Source organism: Scyliorhinus torazame, chromosome 7 (assembly GCF_047496885.1).
Source record: "Scyliorhinus torazame isolate Kashiwa2021f chromosome 7, sScyTor2.1, whole genome shotgun sequence".
Lineage (NCBI taxonomy): Eukaryota > Metazoa > Chordata > Chondrichthyes > Carcharhiniformes > Scyliorhinidae > Scyliorhinus > Scyliorhinus torazame.
Window position 1 is genome coordinate 39,702,177 of NC_092713.1, and position 23,390 is coordinate 39,725,566.

A 23,390-nucleotide genomic window follows, 5' to 3' on the forward strand; every position below is an offset into this window, starting at 1 on the left:
CAATTTTTCAGGAGTGTGTGTTTTTAGACAGCTTCATTGTCTCACTTTACTTCTGCAATTTCCTTCAGCTGTGTAAATCACCCCTCTTCAAAATTCTGCTCCAATGATTGTGGCCTTTAGTGCACCCCTTCAATCCACCGCTGCCTTTCATCCCTTCACTTGTCGCAGCCCCAAACTTTCTAATTTCTTCCTTAAACTCTTCAGCATTCCTCTTGCCTTTCCTCTTTTAATACGCCTCTTTAAAAAGCCACCTCTTCCACCTTGATATTCGACAGAGTCTAGCACGGCAGCATGGTGGCGCAGTGGTTAGAATCGCTGCCTCACAGCGCTGAGGTCTCAGGTTCGATCCGGGCTCTTGGTCACTGTCTGTGTAGAGTTTGCACATTTTCCCCGTGTTTGGCCCAACGATGTGCAGGTTGGTGGATTGGCCTCGCTAAATTGTCCCTTAATTGGAAAAAATGAATTAGGTACTCTAAATTTATTTATAAAAAAGACAGAATCTAGTTATTTTTTCCCATACACCAAATGGGTGCTGAGAACAGTTATTAACCATCAACTGCTGTTTGAACTGAGATTAACTATAGTTGTAGTTGTCACCATCTTTGACCTGGAAGCCGTATAGAAAGGACATTTGTAATTTCTTTAAAATAGCTGTGGAATCTGTAATTGTTTTTAAGAATGTTTGTAAAAGTCTTGAGGGTGTGCATCAATAGTAAAGGAATCAATTGTAATTTTCTTGGGTAAAAAGAAATACTGGTCCATGTCACCTGGTGACCCTTGACCCGGAAGCTGTACCGAGAGGAAGGAACTTAGGATATGGACACCTTTTGACCAGAGAGTTGTAACCAGTAGGGGAAGAACAGAGAAGACACATTTACAAGGAGCTGTGGGTGAAATATTGTTAAAAAGGACAGAAAGCTGAAGACAGGCTTTTAGTGCTAGGATGGTGGATTGGACAATAAAACAGCTATGCTTAGATTTTCCACAGCTGACCAGACCAATTAATGAATTTCTTAAAGGAGTCAGGTAAAGAGGCTTTGGGGAAGTTGTGTCATGAAAAGTTGTGAATCGAGCTGAGGGGGCTCTACAGGAATGGCCCACTCAGGTGATGACCTTCTCCGAGAACCTCAAATCGGATGTGGCTGCTAGTGACCACTATTCGAGAGCCAAATCAATTAAGTGGGAAAGTGAGAGATTTTGCACGCCAGAGAACAAGTTAGAGAACTTTGGAGCTGCATGTGGTGCTGAGTGTCTGCCGGGGAGCGATGCAGGTGCTTGTGTAAGTTTAAGACATATCTTTGTATCGGCTATTTAAAGTGAAATTTACCGTTTTACTTAAGTATCTTTTGCCTCTTCATGTTTAGTTTGCTTTGGTTCCATTTCTGTTCAAGTAAAAGTTACAAAAAAGTTAAATCTTAATGGCAATTTCTTCATTTGGGGGTTTGTGTAAACTTGGTTATTTTGGTTTATGGTTCTCCCACAGGGATCGTAACTTATTTAGAACTCACTTAATTGCAGTTCCCATTTTAGCACCATCAGTTCTTTGTCTTTTTTTGCCCTATATCCTTCCAATTGTGAGATGTTTGTGTTATTGTAGTTACATTTACTGCAATTCCTGATTTTATGAAACAGATACGCAGAAATCCCAAGTTAACAACGTTTTCTATTTTAGAACCGGAGTGCTTCCTCTTTCAATCTCATTGTGTTTGGTCATCACTGTGACGATGAACTTATTTTACCCGGTATCCAGCTGTGTATTATTATTGTTTGGCAGGAATAGAAGTTGAATTCTCTCATCATTTCTCAAGAAAAATGTAGAATCTTGGCATTACTAAATATTTCAGAATTCTAACAGAAAATTGGGCACCTTGAAGAACTGAGAATTGAGAACCGGGATAGGAAATTGAAGCATGAAAGTAAGGTGGCTGATGTTTATGAAGTGCTGTTAAGGTGGCTTAATCACTCAGAAAATCCTGCTTTTCAAAAGCTGATGAGCTTTTCAAAGAACTGAGTGGAAAGCTTCAAAGCACCAAATCGATTCCTGTGCTGCTGGAAAATGAGACATAGCCTTCCACACAAAGGTGTGTGGTGAAATAGTAGACACAAGTTGATTAGGTTGATTAAAGGAGTCCCAGTGGATTGAGGGAGGCAGCACGTTCAGCCTTTCAATGGATGATGACCTTGACATCTGCAGAGAAATGTCTGATGCAGAAATTGTTTCTTTTAAAGAAATAGACGTGCAGAGTATGTACATACAGATGTTCCTTACCTGAAATGCCCACCATTAGAGACTGGTGACTTACTGAGTCAAAAGATAATGAAACACTGGAAATTTATGACTCAGTGTGGAGGCGAATGACTTCAGATAACGAGCAAAAGAAAGAATCAGTGCTCTTTGCAGATTAAAATAAATTTCAGGTGATGAGTTTTTCTTTAATTTTTAATATTATACTGTATTTAAGCAGTAAAGAATGACAAATTGAGCATTTCAAATAACTTATGATCATACTGTATTCATCCATCTTTTAAAATCTATGGCATATAAATTGTCCTTTCAAGCCTCAAAGACCTTCCAAAAATGGGGTTATTTGCTGAGTATAAAATGTTAACCGCAGGTGGTTGTTTGCCATTCAGTGTGGAGGCGAATGACTTCAGATAACGAGCAAAAGAAAGAATCAGTGCTCTTTGCAGATTAAAATAAATTTCAGGTGATGAGTTTTTCTTTAATTTTTAATATTATACTGTATTTAAGCAGTAAAGAATGACAAATTGAGCATTTCAAATAACTTATGTTCATACTGTATTCATCCATCTTTTTAAATCTATGGCATATAAATTGTCCTTTCAAGCCTCAAAGACCTTCCAAAAATGGGGTTATTTGCTGAGTATAAAATGTTAACCGCAGGTGGTTGTTTGCCATTTTGAAATATGAAAACAAAACTTCCTCTCTGCAGCACAGTTATTTGACAAGTTAGCAAATGTTAGGACTTTTAGCTTGAAACCAGCTTCATACTTCATTTGTATTGTTGGAAAACTAATTTCTCTCTTTCTTTCGCCATGTGAAGTTTGCTCTGTGTGGATGTGTCTTAAACTCTTGCACAGCTTTGCAAACAACGCATATTATGAGTTCTCTTGCTGCCATTTATAAGGTACTAAGAAAAACATTCATTTATGAGGTGAAAAATTGAGGCTCATAACTATTTTTAAAAATATATATTTCTGGGATGTGGGTGTTGCTGGTTAGGCAAGCATTTATTGCCCATCCCCTGTTGTCATTCAGAAGGTGGTGGTGAGCTGCTGCCTTGAACCGCTGCAGCCCCTGAGGTGTAAGTACACCTATAGTGTTTCCATGTGTCTGATGCTCTTGTCCTTCTAGATGGTAGTGGGTTTGGAAGGTGCTGTCTAAGGAACCTTGGTGAGTTACTGCAGTGCATCTTGTAGATGGTACACACGGCAGCCACTGTTCGTCGGTGGCGGATGCTGAATGTTTGTGGAAGGGGGAGCAATTAAGCGGGCTGCTTTGTCCTGCATGGTGTTGAGCTTCTTGAGTGTTGTTGGAGCTGTACTCATCCGGGCAAGTGGAGAATATTCCATTACTCTCCTGACTTGAGCCTTGTAGATGGTGGACAGGCTTTGGGAGGTCAGGAGGTGAGTTCCCACCATAGGACTCCTAGCCTTTGACCTGCCCTGGTAGCCACAGTATTAATATGGCTAGACCAATTCGGTTTCTGATCAATGGTAACTGCCAGGACGTTTATTTTGGGTAATTCAGCGATGGTAATGCCATTGAATGTCATGGGGTGAAGGGTAGATCCTCTCTTGTAGGAGATGGTCATTGCCTGGCACTTCTGTGGCGTGAATGTAACTAGCCACTTGTCAGCCCAAGCCTGGATATTGTCCAAGTCTTGCTATATTTGGACATGGACTGTTTCATTATCTAAGGAGTTGTGAATGGTGCTGAACATTGTGCAATCATCTGCAAACATCCCCACTTGTGATGGAAGATGGTCATTGCCTGGCACTTCTGTGGCGTGAATGTAACTAGCCACTTGTCAGCCCAAGCCTGGATATTGTCCAAGTCTTGCTATATTTGGACATGGACTGTTTCATTATCTAAGGAGTTGTGAATGGTGCTGAACATTGTGCAATCATCTGCAAACATCCCCACTTGTGATGGAAGGGAGGTCATTGATGAAGAGCCGAAGGTGCTTGGGCCTAGGACACTACCCTGAAGAACTTCTGCAGAGATGTCCTGGAGCTGAGATGATTAACCACCACAACCATCTTCCTTTGTGCCAGGTATGACTCAAACTAGCGGAGAGTTTTCCCACTGATTCCAGTTTAGCTTGGGCTCCTTAATGCCCAGGGCAGTCACTCTTATCTCACCTCTGGTATTCAGCTCTTTTGTCCATATTTGAACCAAGACTGTAATGAGGTTAGGAGCTGAGTAATCCTGGCGGATCCCAAACTGAGTTCCATGAGCAGGTTATTGCTGAGTAAGTATCGCTTCACAGCACTGTTGATGACGATACTAATGCTGGTACATGTCATGGCTGAAAATAGGGGACGACCTATTTGCTGAGTATAAGGAAAAACATGATTTTCTTTGAGCTTGTCACGCACCACCCTGATGTTATCTGCAAGTTCCAACTTGGAACACCGATTTGTGGGGTTGTATAGTTTTGTTTATTGGAATGGTGTCAGGAGGCAAGTGAAACTCCAGTGAGAATAAGCAGTCCAATCGTCGTGTAACAATTATTAAAGACTATTAAATTACAGGGTAGACAAATACACACAAACCTGACTACTATAAGACGTTTAAGTACATGTATTACTAGACACACAGTTTATGTAGAATGTGCCCCTTGTCCTGAACTATATCAGTAATCCCTGAACGCCTTAAGACTGCCCTGTTTACCCAAACAACATCCAACTTAAATAAATATATAAGTTAAAACCAACTTACAGTTACCACACAATACAGGGATGATAATCAAGTCTAGGAAATGGCTTGTCCTGGTCTGGCAAATACAGTTAAACTCCCTTTACAAAAAATTTCTACACTGCCTTGGCTCTAAGGCGTTTATTCTTATAACTATAGATTGTTATGTTGCAATAAATGTTGCACAATGATTACAAACTATCACAAACTTGGGAAATATTGCTGGTCTGAAATTAATAGGAAGAAGCAAAGAAACTTAAAGAACTCGACAGAGTGAGCCAAGACGATGAAAAATTTGCTAAAACATTTTTTTTAAAGTTCTTTTTGAGTTCATTAGGGAAACAGATCTTCACTGTTGTGACCTTGTCATGTTGCAGTGTAATTAATGCAAAGCTACAAGCTAAAACCAGTATCAAATTGAGTTCCTCCATCTCATTGCTTTTATCTACTCAGTCAGAGTAGGGTAAATGAGAAAGGTACAAACAACTGCTGTTGCCTTCTTAACCACTTTCTCAACCTACCTGCTGCCTTCAATGATTTGTGCACACATACTCCAAGATGTTTTTGTTCCCTCATTCCCTTTAGAATTGTGCCCATAGTTTATATTGTTTTCTTTGTTCTTCCTATTAAAATGTACCACTTCACATTTTTTTGCATTAAATTTCATCTGCCATGTATCTGGTCATTCTACCAGCCTGTCCAAGTCTTGAGGTTTAACGCTATCCTTCTCACAGTTCACAATGCCTCTTGTGTCATCTGCAAATTTTGAAATTGTGCCCTGTATACCCGAAGTCTAAACATTAATGTACATCAAGAGGAGCAGAAGTCCTGGTAATGACCTTGGGGGAACACCATAATATACCTTCCTCAGAAAAACAGTTTATGTTGCATTTTGTCACTCAACCAACCTTGTAACCATGCTGTAACTGCCCCTTTAAGTCCATGGATGCTAACTTTGCTGAAAGTGTATGATGTGGCACTTCTTGAAATGCCTTTTGGGAGTTCATATGCAATGAAATCACATATCAATCTATATACACAACGTTACCCTCGTCAACCCTCTCTCATTTCATCACAAAGCTGAGTCAGGTTAGTTCTTCTTTGAACAAATCCATGCCAGCATTCCTTAATTAATTGCTGTTGAAGTAATGGTGAGGCGAATGGTGCTGCCCTTAATGTTCGTGTGAATGGTTCTGCCACTGCAATGTTAGTTTTACCAAAGTGTAATTTTGCAATCTGCCTCACCATTCGCATGCTTTGAATGCTGTGAGGTTGTTGTATTTGTGTAAAAGCTCAGCGCAAACATTTTAGCTAGTGATCAGTAATGTAAATACCCTTTTAATTGTACCATTACTGCCAATCAACCTCTGGAACTGAACATTAACTAGTTAACTAGTTTGGAAACTGTTCCTTGAGGTTTTGAATTTTTTGGTTAAATTTTAAAATATCAGATTAAAAAAACAATCTTTTATCATTTTCTCCTTCTAAACTAAATCACCCATTTCCTATTGAATTCCCCTGTTATCCCTCTATTTCACATTGATTTTCTTTTCTAACTTGCTGCAATTCATCACATTTTAATAGAGTCTAGGAATTGAGAATTAACATATTCATGAACAGTCTGTACAACAGTTAAAACAAATAAATCTTAAAGAGGAGTTGAAAATCGTGGATACTGGATTTGTTACTAAAAGTGGAGTGGAAGCTTTGTTTAAAAAAAAGTCACCTGGACTGATGGAAAGCTTTGTTCTGAAAGAAGATTTTAAAGCGTGTGTTTTTTGCAAGTGGAGTTCAGAGGCTCTCGTGACAATCATCTGGGGGTATTCTGAGGAGAAATTCACAGATATTCACTTGGAGTTCAGAGTGGAGAGTGTATTTGACCACAACCACCTTATGTATTCAAATGGATGTTGTGTTACTGAGACCATTGTAGCTTATGATATATCTTATAAGCCATGCTCACCTTAAAATCTGTGTGCATTTGTTAAACTTGGGGGGTGGGTGGGGGGAGAGAGTTAGTATTGTAGCATAATCCAACATTTTATGTTCAATTTTTTTTCTTGTTAAAATGGATTAGCGGTCATGAGACTGTTCCTCCATGTTTTTTTAAAAAGTTAAATATATGGGGCGGGTTTCACCATCGGCTGCGCTGGAACTGGGAAACGTGATTGGGCAGAGAATCGGGTTTGAGTCCAAAATCATGGCAAGCGGCAGTTTCACACTGAATCGCAATTCTCCGGTGCCTCGACAGCGGCGTCGATGCATTCCAGAATGCACATCCAGTAAACACTTTTGGCATATTAGCGGGCCTGACCTGGTATTCTCCGGTACCTCCATGATGCTCTGCCTCCACTGGGGCAAATTCCCGATGGCAAGGTGCACTTGCGCTTTTAAAAATCGTGAACAGGCGCCGTGGCTGCTGAGGGATAGAGTGGGGTATGAAAAGTGTCCAACATCGCCATAATTTGCTGATCGTCGTGCCGCAGGCCGGGGTGCTTCTGATAGTGAGAGGAGTAGCGGAGGATGGCCAGGAGATGGGGCACGGAGCACAATTGCTGTGGCCTACAAGGCAGCCATGCAGCTGCACATGCTGCTAACTGCCCACTGTGAACTTAGGGCCATAGGTCATATGGGTGGCCCCAGTGCACCTCCCTAGGTGCCCTCTGGTCCCAGCCGACTGACCAGCAGAATGGGCGCACTCCAGCGCAACCAGTGCCTCCTTGTTGGCCAGGATGAGTGTGTGTGAGGAGTGTAACGTGTATATGCGGCTGCAACTTGTCAGCCTACTGAGTATCAGTCACGGACCCGGCGAACCCACACCATTTCTCATTGGAATAGATTGTGTTCCATGTAGCACCGGTGCTAGCCCCTCCACGGTTGCTGAATCGGTTCCGGTGCGGCGCCAGTTTTGCTGTCGTGGAAGTCCATGAATCCTGCCCTGGTGTCAACACTTTGTCTCAGAAACGGAGAATCCCGCCGATGGTCTTTTGAGCCAGGGTTCCATTCTGGAATCTTCCCATACAGTTATAACACCAAATGGGATTGTGACAATGTTTTAATGCAATTGATCTTCAATTTTCTTTTAAAGAAACTTGTCATATTTGAACTAATACTCAGGTCAAGCAGCATCAGTGAAGGGAAAAATAGAGTTCTGATGTAAGGCCACAGATCTGAAAGGTTAACTCACATTTGCTGCTTAACCTGCTGAGTATTTCCAGCATTTTCTGCTTTTATTTCCAGCATCCCCTTTATTTTACTTTTGTGTTAGTTGTCACATTTAAAGTTTGATCACATTTTGTACTTGCCAATTTCAGTTTGTAAAATTACATTCAAAACTTCACAACACAACTCCTGGGTTGTACCTTTGTCTGAAGAATCACACAATACAAATTAGAACATCGGTTCACTAAGTGTACAAGAACAGGATCTTACAAGGTCAGATTATATAAGTTCTATGTATGGCTTTGTGCAACTGCTACTTATGCTGACAGGATCTCTATTTAGATCTTGTTTTTATGTCTTCCAACAGGATGCCAGTTTCACCGATGCAAGTTCATTCAGCATCTCCATGCAAACCTCGCCATCTTCTATGATCAATCAGCACACTTTGGAAGATGAGTCTGATGGCAAAGATATTTTTGTCGCAGTAGATGACCCAGAAAATCATGTCACAGCAATTGAAACTTTTGTCACTTACAGGATCACTACGAAGGTAAGAGAAAATAGTCACTGATTAACGTAGTTCCAATACTTAATTTAGAAAACTGACTAACATAATTTTAGGAACATTTTGTCGCTTAACAATGGTGCATTATTGCGAATGATAGAGAAACCTAGCAAAACATAGTGTGATGCTCTGGCCCTATAATGCAGACTGAGTATAGAATCAAAGATAGCTCATGTAGGTATTTCATTATTACCTAACATTCTTTTGATTTCTGACAGGAAAATGTTGCCAAATCTGAATTCTATTATTTCTCAGTCCTTTAACATTTTTGTTTTGCTGGGTACATTTTGAAAAGGATGATCATCGGAAAGTATTGATGGTTAGGCTTTTAGCATTGTTTCATGTAGCTGTAAATTACATACGCTTTTTATTACGCCCAGGTAATGCCTCAAGCTCCTATATTTGAGTGTTATTCACTGGTACACTGGGCCACTTTCATACAAAACAGATTTTACTAGAAGTTAGATGTTTAAAATTTACAAATAGCTAAATATTTACCTAAAGCTGTTAAAATTTCAAGTAACATTCAAAAATATTTTTAATAGATCCAGGACTTGATTGGTATTTTACCCAACTCTGATTTTCTGACTACACCACTCAAGTCAACACGAATCATAAATCTAGCATACTTACACTTTCATGGGATTGATTTAAAATGAAATAAATCAACTAACTTTTGGTAATACAACATTTAAGATTGTAATTCAAGATCATAGCAAAAAAGTCTTGTAGTCTAAACCTATTTTTATTCTTAAAATCAACGCTGCTTAACATAAACAGTTGAATTGCAAATTTATGTCTGCCTTTGGAATATAATTAAATACTTTCTGTTAATAAACTTTAGGTTGCAACATGAAGCAGTTTTATTATTTCCCTGACTATTGTAATTATAAGTCCCATTGACTTGGAAGTTAGGTGTCTCAGATACCTTCCTTCTCCTAACTGTGTTTATTTAATAATGGGTGGAAAGTTAGGTAAGGTGAAGTGAGAAATGTAAGTTTGTATTTCCTCAATATGCAGTTTTTACTTGTAAATAAAGGACGTGATTATCAACTTTAAATCTTAAGGGGCACAGAATAAAGACAACTCTGATTAAGGCTTTATCCAATTAAAAGTCTTTATGAAAATTGAGCAGTGAAATAGTTCCCTTTCATCTGATTTCTGCTTTATTGACAGTTCCCAAGGAAACTAACCTGCTTCATGAACATATCAATTAGTATAGCATGTTGTTTCCTAGTGGTAAGATTGTTTTTTTCTCTAGTTACAGAGTATTCATATTATCTTCAGTTTACCAGTTTAAATGTTCATATACTATTATTGGGGAACAATTTGAATGATTAATTTAGCGATACCTCACTTTGACTCAAATAGGATTTGTGTCAAATAAGATACTGTTCTGTGATTAGTGTATATGCAAAGCAGAACACTTTTAAAATATATTTTTCAAAAAAAGTGTCCAGTTTTATGAAGAAATTAGAATCTTGACATTTCTCCATAAATCACTGGAAATGCAGTTCGATTATTTTCATTGGCTTCTAAGGCCTCTGGCCCAGAGATGGAACCACCAACCGAGGTTCCCTTTTCCCTGTTACTTGAAAGCTGATGTGTTAATATCTGATGAGAGCAGCACCAGGCTTGACTGTAATGCTGGTTTTGCTTTTTCTAGCCAGTAACGCCCAAATTAATTAACTATTGCTCATCCCCAATTATCTTTGTGAAACTTGTAATGGGGCACTGCCTTGAACCATTGCAGGGTATATGCTATTAAGCTGGGAGTTCCAGGATTTTGACCCAGCTCCAAAAAAGGATCTGTTTCCAAGTCAAGGGGCTGGATTCTCCGATTCTGAGGCTATGTCCTCACGCTGGCGTGGGAACGGGGGCGTTTTACGACCGGAAATTCGGCGCAAAACGGCCACCGATCCTCGGTTTGGCTGGGGGCCAGTAGGCAGGCAGCGTGAGCACCCGGCTCTAGCTGCCGATACAGCCCGGAGAACTGCGGGGGCGGCCTGCAGCAGCCACATTGTGCAACATGGCACTGGCCGCGCGTGGACCCGGCCTGCAAAATAATGCCCCCTTTTGGCCAGCGCCCCGGACCACCCCCCAACAGTGCCCCCAGCCCCTGACGAAGTCCCACCTGCCCGCGGATTGGCCCTCCCCTGACTGGCGGCACTGGACCGAGTCCGCAGCCGCCACGCTGAGTTCCCGATGGAAGATGCACACGACCGATGCCGTCGGGAACTCGGCCGGTTGGGGAGTGGGCTTCGGACAACGTTCTGAGGCCGTCGGTACGGTGCGCGGCATACTCACAGAGTACGCCACTTTGGAGGGGGCGGAGCATCGCGAAAGCACCCCGTCCCCGATTTAATCAGAAACGTATTCTCCAGCCGAACGCAATTACGCTGTCGCCAACCGGAGAATCCCGCCCAAGGTGTGTGACTTGAAGGAAAACTCTGAAATGGCAGTGTTCCCATGTGCTTGTTGCCCTCCTCCTTCTGGATGGTGGAAGTTGTGGATTTAGAAGGTGTTGGCAAAGAAGCAACAGAGGGCAGCAGAGTGGCTGTTGCGGGGAGTGATTTGCCTCCGGTGCAGTCACTGCGACTAGAAGGAGCTCTCAGTGAGGATAGGCTGCGGGGACAAGTTGAGGCAAGTTTCCTGCAGAGGATGGCAGAGCAGCGACGCTGATTGGCTGTCGCGGGGAGTGAATTGTGGAAAGCTGCTGTCGGGTGAGTTTCTAGAACTAATATATTTCAGGCAGTGGCTAAACCCGAGACACTACACAGGTAGTGTCTCCCATCCATACTCTTCCTCTAACCAAAAACTGGTTCTGGAACATACCTCTTCATTCACCTGAGGAAGGAGCAGCGCTCCGAAAGCTAGTGACATCGAAACAAACCTGTTGGACTTTAACCTGGTGTTGTAAGACTTCTTACCAAAAGAAAAGACTGGTGAGTTGGTGAGGTAAGCTTTTATTTCCTTTTCCTCTCTCCACCCTTCCACCACCTCTAACCTGCGGGGAGTGTGAAAATCAGGTAAGCTTTTTTTTTCTCTCTGTAATTGTCAAGTGGATAAATGGAAGAGAGGGCAGTGCAATGTTCCTCCTGCAGCATGTTCGAGGTGAGGGACACCGTCAGTGGCCCTGCTGAGTTCACCTGCGGGAAGTGCACCCATCTCCAGCTCCTCAAAGACCGTGTCAGGGAGCTGGAGCTGGATGAACCCAGGATCATTCGGGAGGCAGAGTCGGTTATAGATAGAAGCTACAGGGATGTAGTTACTCCTAAGAATGAAGATAGCTGGGTGACGTTTAAAAAGAGGGGGAAGAAGCAGTCAGTGCAGGGATCTCCTGCGGTTGTTCCCCTAAATAACAGGTATACCGTTTTGGATACTGTTGGTGCGGGGGACCTACCAGATGTAAACCACGGTGACCAGGTCTCTGGCACTGAATCTGTCCCTGTGGCTCAGAAGGGAAGGGGGGAGAGCAGGAGAGCATTCGTTATTGGAGACTCTATAGTTAGAGGTACAGATAAGCGGTTCTGTGGCAACGATAGAGGCTCACAGTTGGTGTGTTGCCTCCCGGGTGCCAAGGTCCGTGACGTCTCTGATCGCGTTTTCAGGATCCTTAAGTGGGAGGGGGAGTAGCCACAAGTCGTGGTACACATCGGTACCAACGACATAGGTAGGAAAAGGGACGGGGATGTAAAACAGGAATTTAGGGAGCTCGGGTGGAAGCTGAGAGCCAGGACAGACTGTGTTGTCATCTCTGGTTTGCTGCCAGTGCCATGTGCTAGCGAGGTGAGGAACAGGGAGAGAGTGCAGTGAAACACGTGGCTACAGGGATGGTGTAAGAGGGAGGGTTTCAGTTACTTGGATAATTGGAGCACATTCTGGGGAAGATGGGACCTGTACAAACAGGACGGGTTACACCTGAACTAGAGGGGCACTAATATCCTGGGAGGGAAATTTGCTACAGCTCTTCGGGAGGAAGGGGGTGGTGTGGTTTAAACTAATTTGGCAGGGGGGTGGGAAACTGATTTGTAGTCCAGGAGGTAGCGTTGCTGGAGTTCAGGAAGTTGAGGGTAGTGCAGTACTGAGGAAGGTACCAAGGTCATAAGAGTGGACCTGAAGGCATGAAGGTGGTTTGAAGTGTGTCTACTTCAATGCGAGGAGCATCAGGAATAAGGTTGGTGAGCTTGAAATATGGATTGGTACCTGGGACTACTATGTTGTGGCCATTACGGAGACGTGGATAGAACAGGGGCAGGAATGGTTGTTGGAGGTTCCGGGGTTTAGATGTTTCTGTAAGATTAGGGAAGGTGGTAAAAGAGGTGGGGGAGTAGCATTGTTAATCAAGGATAGTATAATGGCTGCAGAAAGGCAGTTTGAGGAGGATCTGTCTACTGAGGTAGTGTGGGCTAAAGTTAGAAATAGGAAAGGAGCAGTCACTTTGTTCGGAGTTTTCTATAGGCCGCCAAACAGTAACAGAGATGTGGAGGTAAAGATTGCAATGCAGATTTTGGATAGGTGTGGTAGTCACAGGGTAGTTGTCATGGGTGACTTTAACTTTCCAAATATTGATTGGAACCACTATAATTCGAATAGTTTGGATGGGGCTGTTTTTATCCGGTGTGTGCAGGAGGGTTTCCTCACACAATATGTGGATAGACTGATAGTAATGATAGTAATGAACCGTGCCAAGTGTTAGATTTGGTTGTGAGACAGCACTTTGGAGATAGGGACCACAATTCGATGACTTTCATTATAGCCATGGCGAGGAATAGGAACATATGGCAGGGCAAGATTTATGACTGGGTGAAGGGTAATTACGATGCGATAAGGCAAGAATTGGGGCGCCTAAGATGGAAACAGGAACTGTCAGGGATAGGCACAATTGAGATGTGGAGCTTGTTCAAGGAGCAAATACTGCAAGTCCTTGATATGTATGTCCCTGTCAGACAGGGAGGAAATGGTCGAGTGAGGGCACCATGGTTTGCAGAAGAGGTTGAATGTCTTGTCAAGAGGAAGAAGGGGGCTTATGTAAAGATGAGAAAACATGGTTCAGTTAGGGCACTTGAGGGATACAAGATAGCTAGGAAGGAGCTCAAAAAAGGGCTTAGGAGAGCTAGGAGGGGGCATGAGAAGTCCTTGGCGGGTAAGATCAAGGCTTTTTACACTTATGTGAGGAATAAAAGAATGACCAAGGTGAAGTTAGGGCCGGCCAAGAACAGTAGTGGGAACGTGTGCATGGAGTCTGAAGATATAGGAGAGGCCCTAAATTAATACTTTTCTTCAGTGTTCACAAAGGAGTGTGGCTATGTTGTTGAGGAGGATAGTGCGATACAGGTTGGTAGGCTGGAGGAGGTAGATATTCGGAAGGAAGATGTGTTAGAAATTTTGAGAAGCCTGAGGATAGATAAGTCCCCTGGGCCTGATGGGGTATATCCCAGGATTCTTTGGGAGGCGAGGGATGAGATTGCAGAGTCTTTGGCTTTGATCTTTATGTCCTCACTGTCTACAGGAATAGTGCAGAAGACTGGAGAGAGGCGAATGTTGTCCCCTTGTTCAAGAAAGGGAATAGGTATAACCCTGGGAATTATAGGCCGGTTAGCCTCACTTCAGTCATATGTAAATTATTGGAAAGGGTCCTGAGGGATAGGATTTATGATCATTTGGAAAGATAGAGCTTAATCCAGGATAGTCAGCACAGATTTGTGAGAGGTAAGTCTTGCCTCACAAGTTTGATTGTATTCTTTGAGGAGGTAACTAAGTACAAAGATGAAGGTAGAGCAGTTGATGTCGTATACATGGATTTTAGTAAGGCGTTTGATAAGTGCCCCATGGTCGGCTCATGCAGAAAGTAAGGAGGCATGGCATAGAGGGAAATTTGGCCGATTGGATCAGTAACTGGCTATCACATAGAAGACAGAGGGTGGTGGTGGATGGTAAATTTACATCCTGGAGCCCAGTCACCAGCGGTGTACCACAGGGATCAGTGCTGGGTCCTCTGCTATTTGTGATTTTTATCAATGACTTGGATGATGAAGTTGAAGGTTGGGTTAGTAAATTTGCTGATAACACCAAGATTGGTGGAGTAGTGAATAATATGGAGGGCTGTTGTAGGTTGCAAAGAGATATTGATAGGATGCAGAGCTGGGCTGAAAAGTGGCAGATGGAGTTTCACCCTGATAAGTGTGAGGTGATTCATTTTGGTAGGACAAATTTGAATGCGGATTACAGGGTTAACGGCAGGGTTCTGAAGAATGGGGAGGAGCAGAGAGATCTCGGAGTTCATGTCCATAGATTTCTGAAAGTTGCCACCCAAGTGGATAGAGCCGTGAAGAAAGCCTGTAGTGCGTTAGCATTTATTAACAGGGGGATTGAGTTTAAGAGCCGTGAGGTTATGCTGCAACTGTACAAGACCTTGGTTAGACCACATTTGGAGTATTGTGTGCAGTTCTGGTCACCTCATTATTGGAAGGATGTGGAAGCATTGGAAAGGGTGCAAAGGAGATTTACCAGGATGCTGCCTGGATTGGAGGGTAAGTCTTATGAGGAAAGGTTGAGGGAGCTCGGGCTTTTCTCATTGGAGTGAAGGAGGATGAGAGGTGACTTAAATGAGGTGTACAAGATGATGAGAAGGATAGATAGAGTGGACGTTCAGCGTCTTTTTCCTTGGGTGGATGTAGCTGTTACACGGGGGCATCACTATAAGGTTCATGGTGGAAGATATAGGAGGGATGTCAGAGGTAGATTCTTTACTCAGAGAGTGGTTGGGGCGTGGAACGCACTCCCAGCTATGGTAGTGGAGTCGGACACTTTAGGAACTTTCAAGCGGTTATTGCATAGGCATATGGAGTGCACTAGAATGATTGGGAGTAGGTTGATTTGGTCTTAGTTTCAGACTAGTTTGGCACAACATCGTGGGCCGAAGAGCCTGTACTGTGCTGTACAGTTCTATGTTCTATAAGCCTTGGTGAGTTGCTGCATCTTATAGATGATGGCAACAGTGGAGGGGAGCGGTCTATTAAGTGGTTACATCTGGTGGTAATTGAACAAATGATTTTATCTTGGATGGCATCAAACGTCTTTGATTTTGTTGAAGCTGTGCTCATCCAGGTAATTGAAAAATATTCAATCACCCTCCTTGTGAATGGTGGACAGGCTTGGAGAGTCAGAAGGTGAGTTAAAACATGCTGCTGTGTAGAGGGACCTGGGTGTGCTGGTGCACGAGTCACAAAAAGTTGGTGTGCAGGTGCAACAGTTGAGTAAGAAGGCTAATCGAGTTTTGTCTTTCATTGCCTGAGGGATGGAGTTCAAGACTAGGGAGGTTATGCTGCAATTGTATAAGGTGTTGGTGAGGCCACATCTGGAGTATTGTGTTCAGTTTTGGTCTCCTTACCTGAGAAAGGACATATTGGCACTGGAGGGAGTGCAGAGGAGATTCACTAGGTTGATCCCAGAGTTGAGGGGATTAGATTATGACGAGAGGTTGAGTAGACTGGGACTGTACCCATTGGAGTTTAGAAGGATGCGGGGGGATCTTATTGAAACATATAAAATTATGAAGGGAATAGATAGGATAAATGCGGGCAGGTTGTTTCTACTGGTCGGGGAAAGCAGAACTAGGGGGCATAGCCTCAAAATAAGGCGAAATAGATTTAGGACCGAGTTTAGGAGGAACTTCTTCACCCAAAGGGTTGTGAATCTCTGGAATTCCTTGCCCAGTGAAGCAGTTGAGGCTCCTTCTTTAAACATTTTTAAGAAAAGGTAGATCCCTTTCTAAAGAATAGAGGGATTCGGGGATATGGTGTACGGGACGGAGAGTGGAGCTGAGTCCACAAAGATCAGCCATGATCTCATTGAATGGCGGAGCAGGCTCGAGGGGCCAGATGGCCTAACCTGTTCCTAGTTCTTATGTTCTTGTCATGCCTCAGAATTCCTAGCTTCTTATCTAATGTTGTAGTCACAGCATTTATGTGGGTGGTCCAGGGACACCTCTGGTTAGTGGTAGTAAGATTCGTCTTATCTCTCGCTCATTGATAAGTCTGTCCGGTTGAATGAATTCAAAGTTTATTTCTTAAAAACACATTTTGGTACATTTACACAAAATTAACTGGAAAATGCTTTTTCCGTGTCTCTGGAAATGTCCTTGAACAAGTAAAAACAAAATTTCAAGATAAAAGGGACTTCAGATTTACAAAATTTATTCTCCGACGGCTATAATTTTCTCTGTTAATCAGTTAGATGGATTAATCCTTAAGGGAATCCTTATCTGGGTTTAACCCCTTACTTAGTTTCATTGGTTCTAATTCTCAGCTTGATTCGTTCAGGAAAGTATCAGTCACTTAACAGGTGATTGGTTAATTAGACATCAAGCAATGACTCCAAATTAATTAGCTGTCCCATGACTTTTGCCCACGTTCAAACTCACCACGTCACGTCTGGTCTCAGCTACGGTATTATAGATCATAGAATTTACAGTGCAGAAGAAGGCCATTTGGCCCATCGAGTCTGACCGGCCCTTACAAAGAGCACCCTACTCAAGCCCCCATATCTATCCTATCCCCGTAACCCAGTAACCCCCACTTAACCTTTTTGGACACTTGAGGGCAATTTAGCATTACCAATCCACCTAACCTGCACACCTTTGGACTGTGGGAGGAAACCGGAGCACCCGGAGGAAACCCGTGCAGACTCTGCACAGCCAGTGACCCAGTCGGGAATCGAACCTGGGACCCTGGAGCTGTGCAGCAATTGTGCTAACCACTATGCTACCGTGCGGCCCATACTATTTCTATCTTGTCCAAGGTATCTTCCATATCAGAACTTGTAGGATATTATTCGTAACATTTGAGACAGCCATGGACAACAGTATTCAAACAATTATAACTTACTCATATTTCTACAAATTCAGTAATTTTCAAGAATCATTTTAGCCAGTATTTTAAAGGACCCCCCTCTATAATTAGTGAATCCAGCAGTGGTGATTCCAGGATGATGATGGGGAATTTGATAATGGTAATGCTGTTGAATGTCATGGGGTGGTGACTAAATATCTCTTGCTGGAGATGGTCACCGCTTGTCCATTTTGTAGTGCTACTGTTACTTGGCACTATTCAGTCCAACACAATGTTGTCCAGATCGTGCTGTATGTGAGCATCAACTGCTTCATTATCCAAGGAGATTTGAATGAAATGAACCTTGTACAAGAATAAGTGGATATCCCTATTTCTGACTTTATGATAGTGGGAAGGTCATTGATGAAACAGCTGAAGATTGCTAAGCATTTGACACTGCCCTGAGGATCTTCTGCTGTGGTATCCTGGAGATGATTGGCAATCAAAACCCCCCCAAATCTTTCTTTATGTTAGGTCTCTTCCTTTAGATAGTCCCTCAGCATTGAGAATGACTTGCTTCTACTCCGGGAAGGTGGCTTCTGCGAGAACTGAAAGTCCAATCATGGATCCACAGACTCTGCCACAGGTTTGCCAAGAGGTGCCTGATGGGGTGGGTGGGTGGGACGCTCTGGATTCTGTGCTCTCCTTCCGCTGTTTACACTTGAACTTTGCGTGCTCCACCCTGCAACGCCCAAGGTCATTGCCGCCTTTGCGGATGCTTTTCCTCCAGCTTGTGTGTTCCAAGGCAAGTGATTCCCATGTATCAGTGGGAATGTTGCATTTATTGAGGGAGGCTTTCAGAGTGCCCTTGTAGCATTTCCTCTGCCATCCTCGTGTTGCTTGCCATTACAGAGCTTGAAGTAGAGCACTTGTTTTGGTTGTCTTGTGTCGGGAATGCTGGCATTGAGCATGACCAGTGCCTCGTCACTGGGAGAGGACGCTCACATTGGTACGCCTATCCTGTAGCACTGTGGCTTCACTGCGCCATGGTCCCGGGTTCGATTCCTGGCTTGGATCACTGTCTGTGCGGAATCTGCACGTTCTCTCCGTGTCTGCGTGGGTTTCCTTCGGGTGCTCCGGTTTTCTTCCATAAGTCCCAAAAGACGTGCTTGTTTGGTGAATTGGACATTCTGAATTCTCCCTCGGTGTACCCGAACAGGTGCCATTGTGTGGCGACTGGAGGATTTTCACAGTAACTTCATTGCAATGTTAATGTAAGCCAACTTGTGACACTGATAAAGATTATTATTGTTTGCAGAATTTTGTGGAGGCAGCATTGGTGATATCTCTCCAAGGATTTGAGGTGCCTGCTGTACATTGTCCAAGTTTCTGATCCATGCAGGAGGGCGGGGACCACAGCTGCTCTGTAGACCATGAGCTTGGTGCTGGGTTTGAGGTCTTGGTCTTCGAATACTCTGTTCCTCAGGTGTCCGAAGACTGCGGTGGTGCGTTATAGTGGATTTCTGCGTCAATGTCTCCTTGCACCAAGAGTAGGCCCCCGAAGTATGGGAAATGATCCTCTTTGTCCAAGGGCTCACCATGGATCTTGATAGTTGGGGAGCAGTTTTGTGTGGCAGGAGCAGGCTGGTAGAGAACCCTTGATTTCCGGATGTTTAGTCTGAGGCCCATTCTCTCGTATGCCTCAGTGAATGTGCAACAATGGTTTGTAGTTTAGCCTCTGTGCGCACACACAGACGTCGTCTACACACTGCAGCTTGATGATAGAGGTTGGGGTGGTCTTGGTTCTGGCCTGGAGGCGTCGGAGCTTGAACAGTTTCCTGCTTGTCCAGCAGGTTAGCTCCACTCCAGCGGGGGGTCAGGGTGACGAGGTAGTGTTGCTGCAAAGAAGATGGAGAAGTGGGGTGGAACAGCCCTGTTTGACCTCAGTTTGCAAATATATTTGGTCTGTGGTTGTTCTGTTGGTGAGGATCACGGCTTGCATGTCATTGTGGAGCAGGTGACGAATTTCTGCAAGAAGCCGAATTTGAGGAGGATGTTCCACAATCCCTCATGGTTGACGGACACCTTTGCGAGATCGAAGAAGACCATGTACGGAGGTTGATGTTGCTCCCTGCGCTGTTCCTGGATTTGTTGTGCGCTGAAGGTGATGTCCATTGAGCCTCTTGATGGGCAGAAGTTACTCTGAGACTCAGTGAGGTGCTCTTCAGCCACTAGGGGGAAGCGGGTGATGAGTATTCTCACTATGACCTTTCCCATCGCGGGGAGTAGGGAAATCCCTCTAATATTCGCAGTCAGACCTATCTCCTTTCTTGAAGATGGTCACAAATACGGCATCTCCGAGATCATCCGGCATGCTTTCTTCCTTCCAGGCAAGGGTTATGAAATTGTGGATTCTTGTCAAGAATGCATCTCTGCCACATTTTAGTACTTCTTTGAGGATTCCATTTGCGCCAGAGGCCTTGCGGTTCTTAAGCTGCCGGTTGGCATTTTTGACCAACGGCGAGCTGGGGTTAAGCTCCGATAGTGGCGGGTAGCGTATTGTGGGATGGTGTCGAGGACGTTTGTGTCGAAGGCTGTGTCTTGGTTGAGGAGATCCTTGAAATGCTCTCTCCAGCGGGCGTTGACTATCTCTCTGTCTTTGATGAACGCCTCTCTGTTTTTGGCTTTGGGGTATGTTCGATGTTCAGATCTGCTGCTGTTGGGGTTGTCCATGAGAGTCCTGACGTTCCAGGTCCCAAAATACATTTGGAGGGATGGGGTGGGTTTGGGGTGGAAAATGCCCATGCGTGGATTCTTTTAACGTGGGGTGGTCATTATAAACCAACCACCAGTGGAGCGAGGTCTTGGCCGAGTGGCAGGGACATCCGAGACTACTGGAGACCAGACTTGCTGTAGGACGGGGACTAACACACACACCCATCATCTTCCGCTGATCTGCCTGTCAGAGATGCTACATTCAAAGCATGATATCATTTAATTTTCACTCCCCCTCATATCTTGCCGTCTCGCCTCTGTTTGCACTGCTGCTATCGCCCTGCTGCTCCTCCCCTCACCCCCCGGTTGTGCTCCCCTCACCCCCCGGGAGTGCCCCACCCCCCCTCCCCAGGCTACTGCTCCCCTCGGCCCCCCCCCCTCCTGTTGCTGCTCCCATGCCCCCTGGCCGTTGGTCCCCTCGCGCCCCCGTCTGCTGCTCCCCTCGCCCACTGATGGCACCCTATCCCCACGCTGCTTCTGGCCCCCCTGTGTGCCCCACCCACCTGTGCCATGCTTCCCCGCCCATGCCTCCCGCCCGCACTACGCCACTTGCGCCCGCGCCACTTGCGGGTGGTGGGAGAGGGCTAGAATACAAGACCAGGGATGTACGTCTGAGGCTGTATAAGACTCTGGTCAGACCCCATTTGGAGTATTGTGAGCAGTCTTGGGCCACGTACCTAAGGAAGGATATGCTGGCCTTGGAAAGAGTCCAGAGGAGGTTCACAAGAATGATCCCTGGAATGAAGAACTTGTCGTATGAGGAATGGTTGAGGACTCTGGGTCTGTACTCGTTGGAGTTTAGAAGGATGAGGGGACACCTCATTGAAACTTACAGCCTGCGCCACTGCTCTCCCGAGACCAGTGCTGCTTCCTTTGTCCCACGTTGCTCTCTGAATCCTGATGCCATCTCCGGAACTCTGCCTCTGGATTCAGTGAAGGTACGCTACCCTGCTCTTTTGAAGTTTCACTCCAGTGCTCCACCCTCTGACTGCACTCCCTGGTGACTTGCCTTGTGTCCTGCTTCCGCTCTTTTACCCTGTGTGTCCGTGTGTTAGTTATGATTCCAGCCAGTGAAGAGTTTCCCCCTTGATTCCCATTGAGTTTAATTTTACTTGGGCACTTTGATTTCACATTCGGTCATATGCTATCTTGCTGTCAGAGCAGTTACCCACCCTACCTGCTGGAATTCAGTGAGCAGGTTATTGGTGAGAATGTGCCATTTGATAACCCAATTGACGACCCCTCCATCAAGTAGGCGAATGGGTTAATAATTGGGCGGATTGTATTTGCCGTGTGATTTGTAGTATTGAGGAAGCAAGGGGGCTGCAGAAGGATTTGGACAAGCTAGGAAAGTGAGCAATGAAGTGGCAAATGAAATACAATGTGGAAAAGTGTGAGGTTATGCACTTTGGAAGGAGGAATTTAGGCATAGACTATTTTCTAAATGGGGAAATGATTAGGAAATCAGAAGTACAAAGGGACTTGTGACTCCTTGTTTACGATTCTCTTAAGGTTAATGTGCTGGTTCAGTCGTCAGTTAAGAAGGCAAAAGAAATGTTAGCATTCATGTCAAGAGGGCTAGAATACAAGACCAGGGATGTACTTCTGAGGCTGTATAAGGCTCTGGTCAGGCCCCATTTGGAGTATTGTGAGCCGTTTTGGGGCCCGTATCTAAGGAAGGATGTGCTGGCCTTGGAAAGGGTCCAGAGGAGGTTCACAAGAATGATCCCTGGAATGAAGAACTTGTCGTATGAGGAATGGTTGAGGACTCTGGGTCTGTACTTGTTGGGAGTTTAGAAGGATGAGGGGTCTTTGAGGAAAAACTAGATCCAGAGGACAGCACCTCAGACTAAAGGGACGATCCTTTAAAATAGAGATGAGGAGGACTTGTTTCAGCCAAAGAGTGGTGAATTTGTGGAACACTTTGCCGCAGAAGGCCGTGGAGGCCAAATCACTGAGTGTCTTTAAGACAAAGATAGATAGGTTCTTGATTAATAAGAGGATCAGGGGTTATGGGGAGAAGGCAGGAGAATGGAGATGGGGAAATATCAGCCATGATTGAATGGCGGAGCAGACTCGATGGGCCGAGTGGCCTAATTCTGCTCCGATGTCTTATGGTCTTATGGATTTGGTGGCTAGAGAATACCTGAACATTTTCCAAATTGTTGGGTAGATGCCAGTATTTCAGCTGCATCACAACAGCTTTATTCAAGGCAGACCTGATTAGAGAGCACAAATCTTCAGCACTGCAATGGGAATTTGTCAAGGTCACAGTGTAACATCCGGTGCACTCAGCTCACTTTAAAAAAAAATTCAGAGTACCCAATTCATTTTTTCCAATTAAGGGGCACTGTAGCATGGTCAATCCACCTAGCATGCACATCTTTGGATTGTGGGGGCGAAACCCAGGCAAACACGGGGAGAATGTGCAAACTCCACACGGACAGTGACCCAGAGCCGGGATCGAACCTGGGACCTCGGTGCCATGAGGTAGCAGTGCTAACCACTGCGCCATCCTGCTGTCCCACTCAGCTAATTTGAATAGGCCAAACACTAGCATCTTTCAGGAAACGGTTGAAACAGATTATTTAATCAGCACTTCTGACTGAAGATCGCTGCAGATGCTTCAGTTTTGTATTTTGCACTCACATACTGGTGTGTGCCATCGTTGAAGATCGGGCTGTTTATTGAGTCTCTCAATATTCACCAACATTCACAACTAGATGCAACTAGTCTGTCGTATAGTAAGCAGATACTTACTGTCTAGGCTCGTGAAAAATGATTAATTAATAGAAGATGGTTGAGGGCATGTACCTCAAATGCAACTGGATTTGAAGAGAGAATATTTTCAAGAATGGAAAAATAATAATCTTTATTAGAGTCCTAAGTAGGTTAACACTGCAGTGAAATTGCTGTGAAAATCCCCTGGTCGCCACACTACGGCACTGTTCGGGCACATGGAGGGAGAATTCAGAATGTCCAAGTTATCAAACAAGCACATCTTTCGGGGCTTATAGGAGAAAACCGGAGCACCCGGAGGAAACCCACGCAGACGCGAGGAGAACGTGCAGACTCCACACAGACAGTAACTCAAGCTGGGAATCAAACCCATGTC

At 44.4% G+C, this 23,390-nt stretch overlaps 1 protein-coding gene across 1 annotated transcript in view; it reads left to right on the plus strand.

The window, feature by feature from the left end:
• snx7 (sorting nexin 7) overlaps window positions 1-23,390 on the plus strand; it is a 106,760-nt gene that overhangs the window by 29,442 nt on the left and 53,928 nt on the right. The window contains exon 2 of the mRNA XM_072510571.1: window positions 8,472-8,654. Coding sequence (XP_072366672.1) covers window positions 8,472-8,654 — 183 coding nt within the window. The remainder of the gene's footprint in view (window positions 1-8,471; window positions 8,655-23,390) is intronic.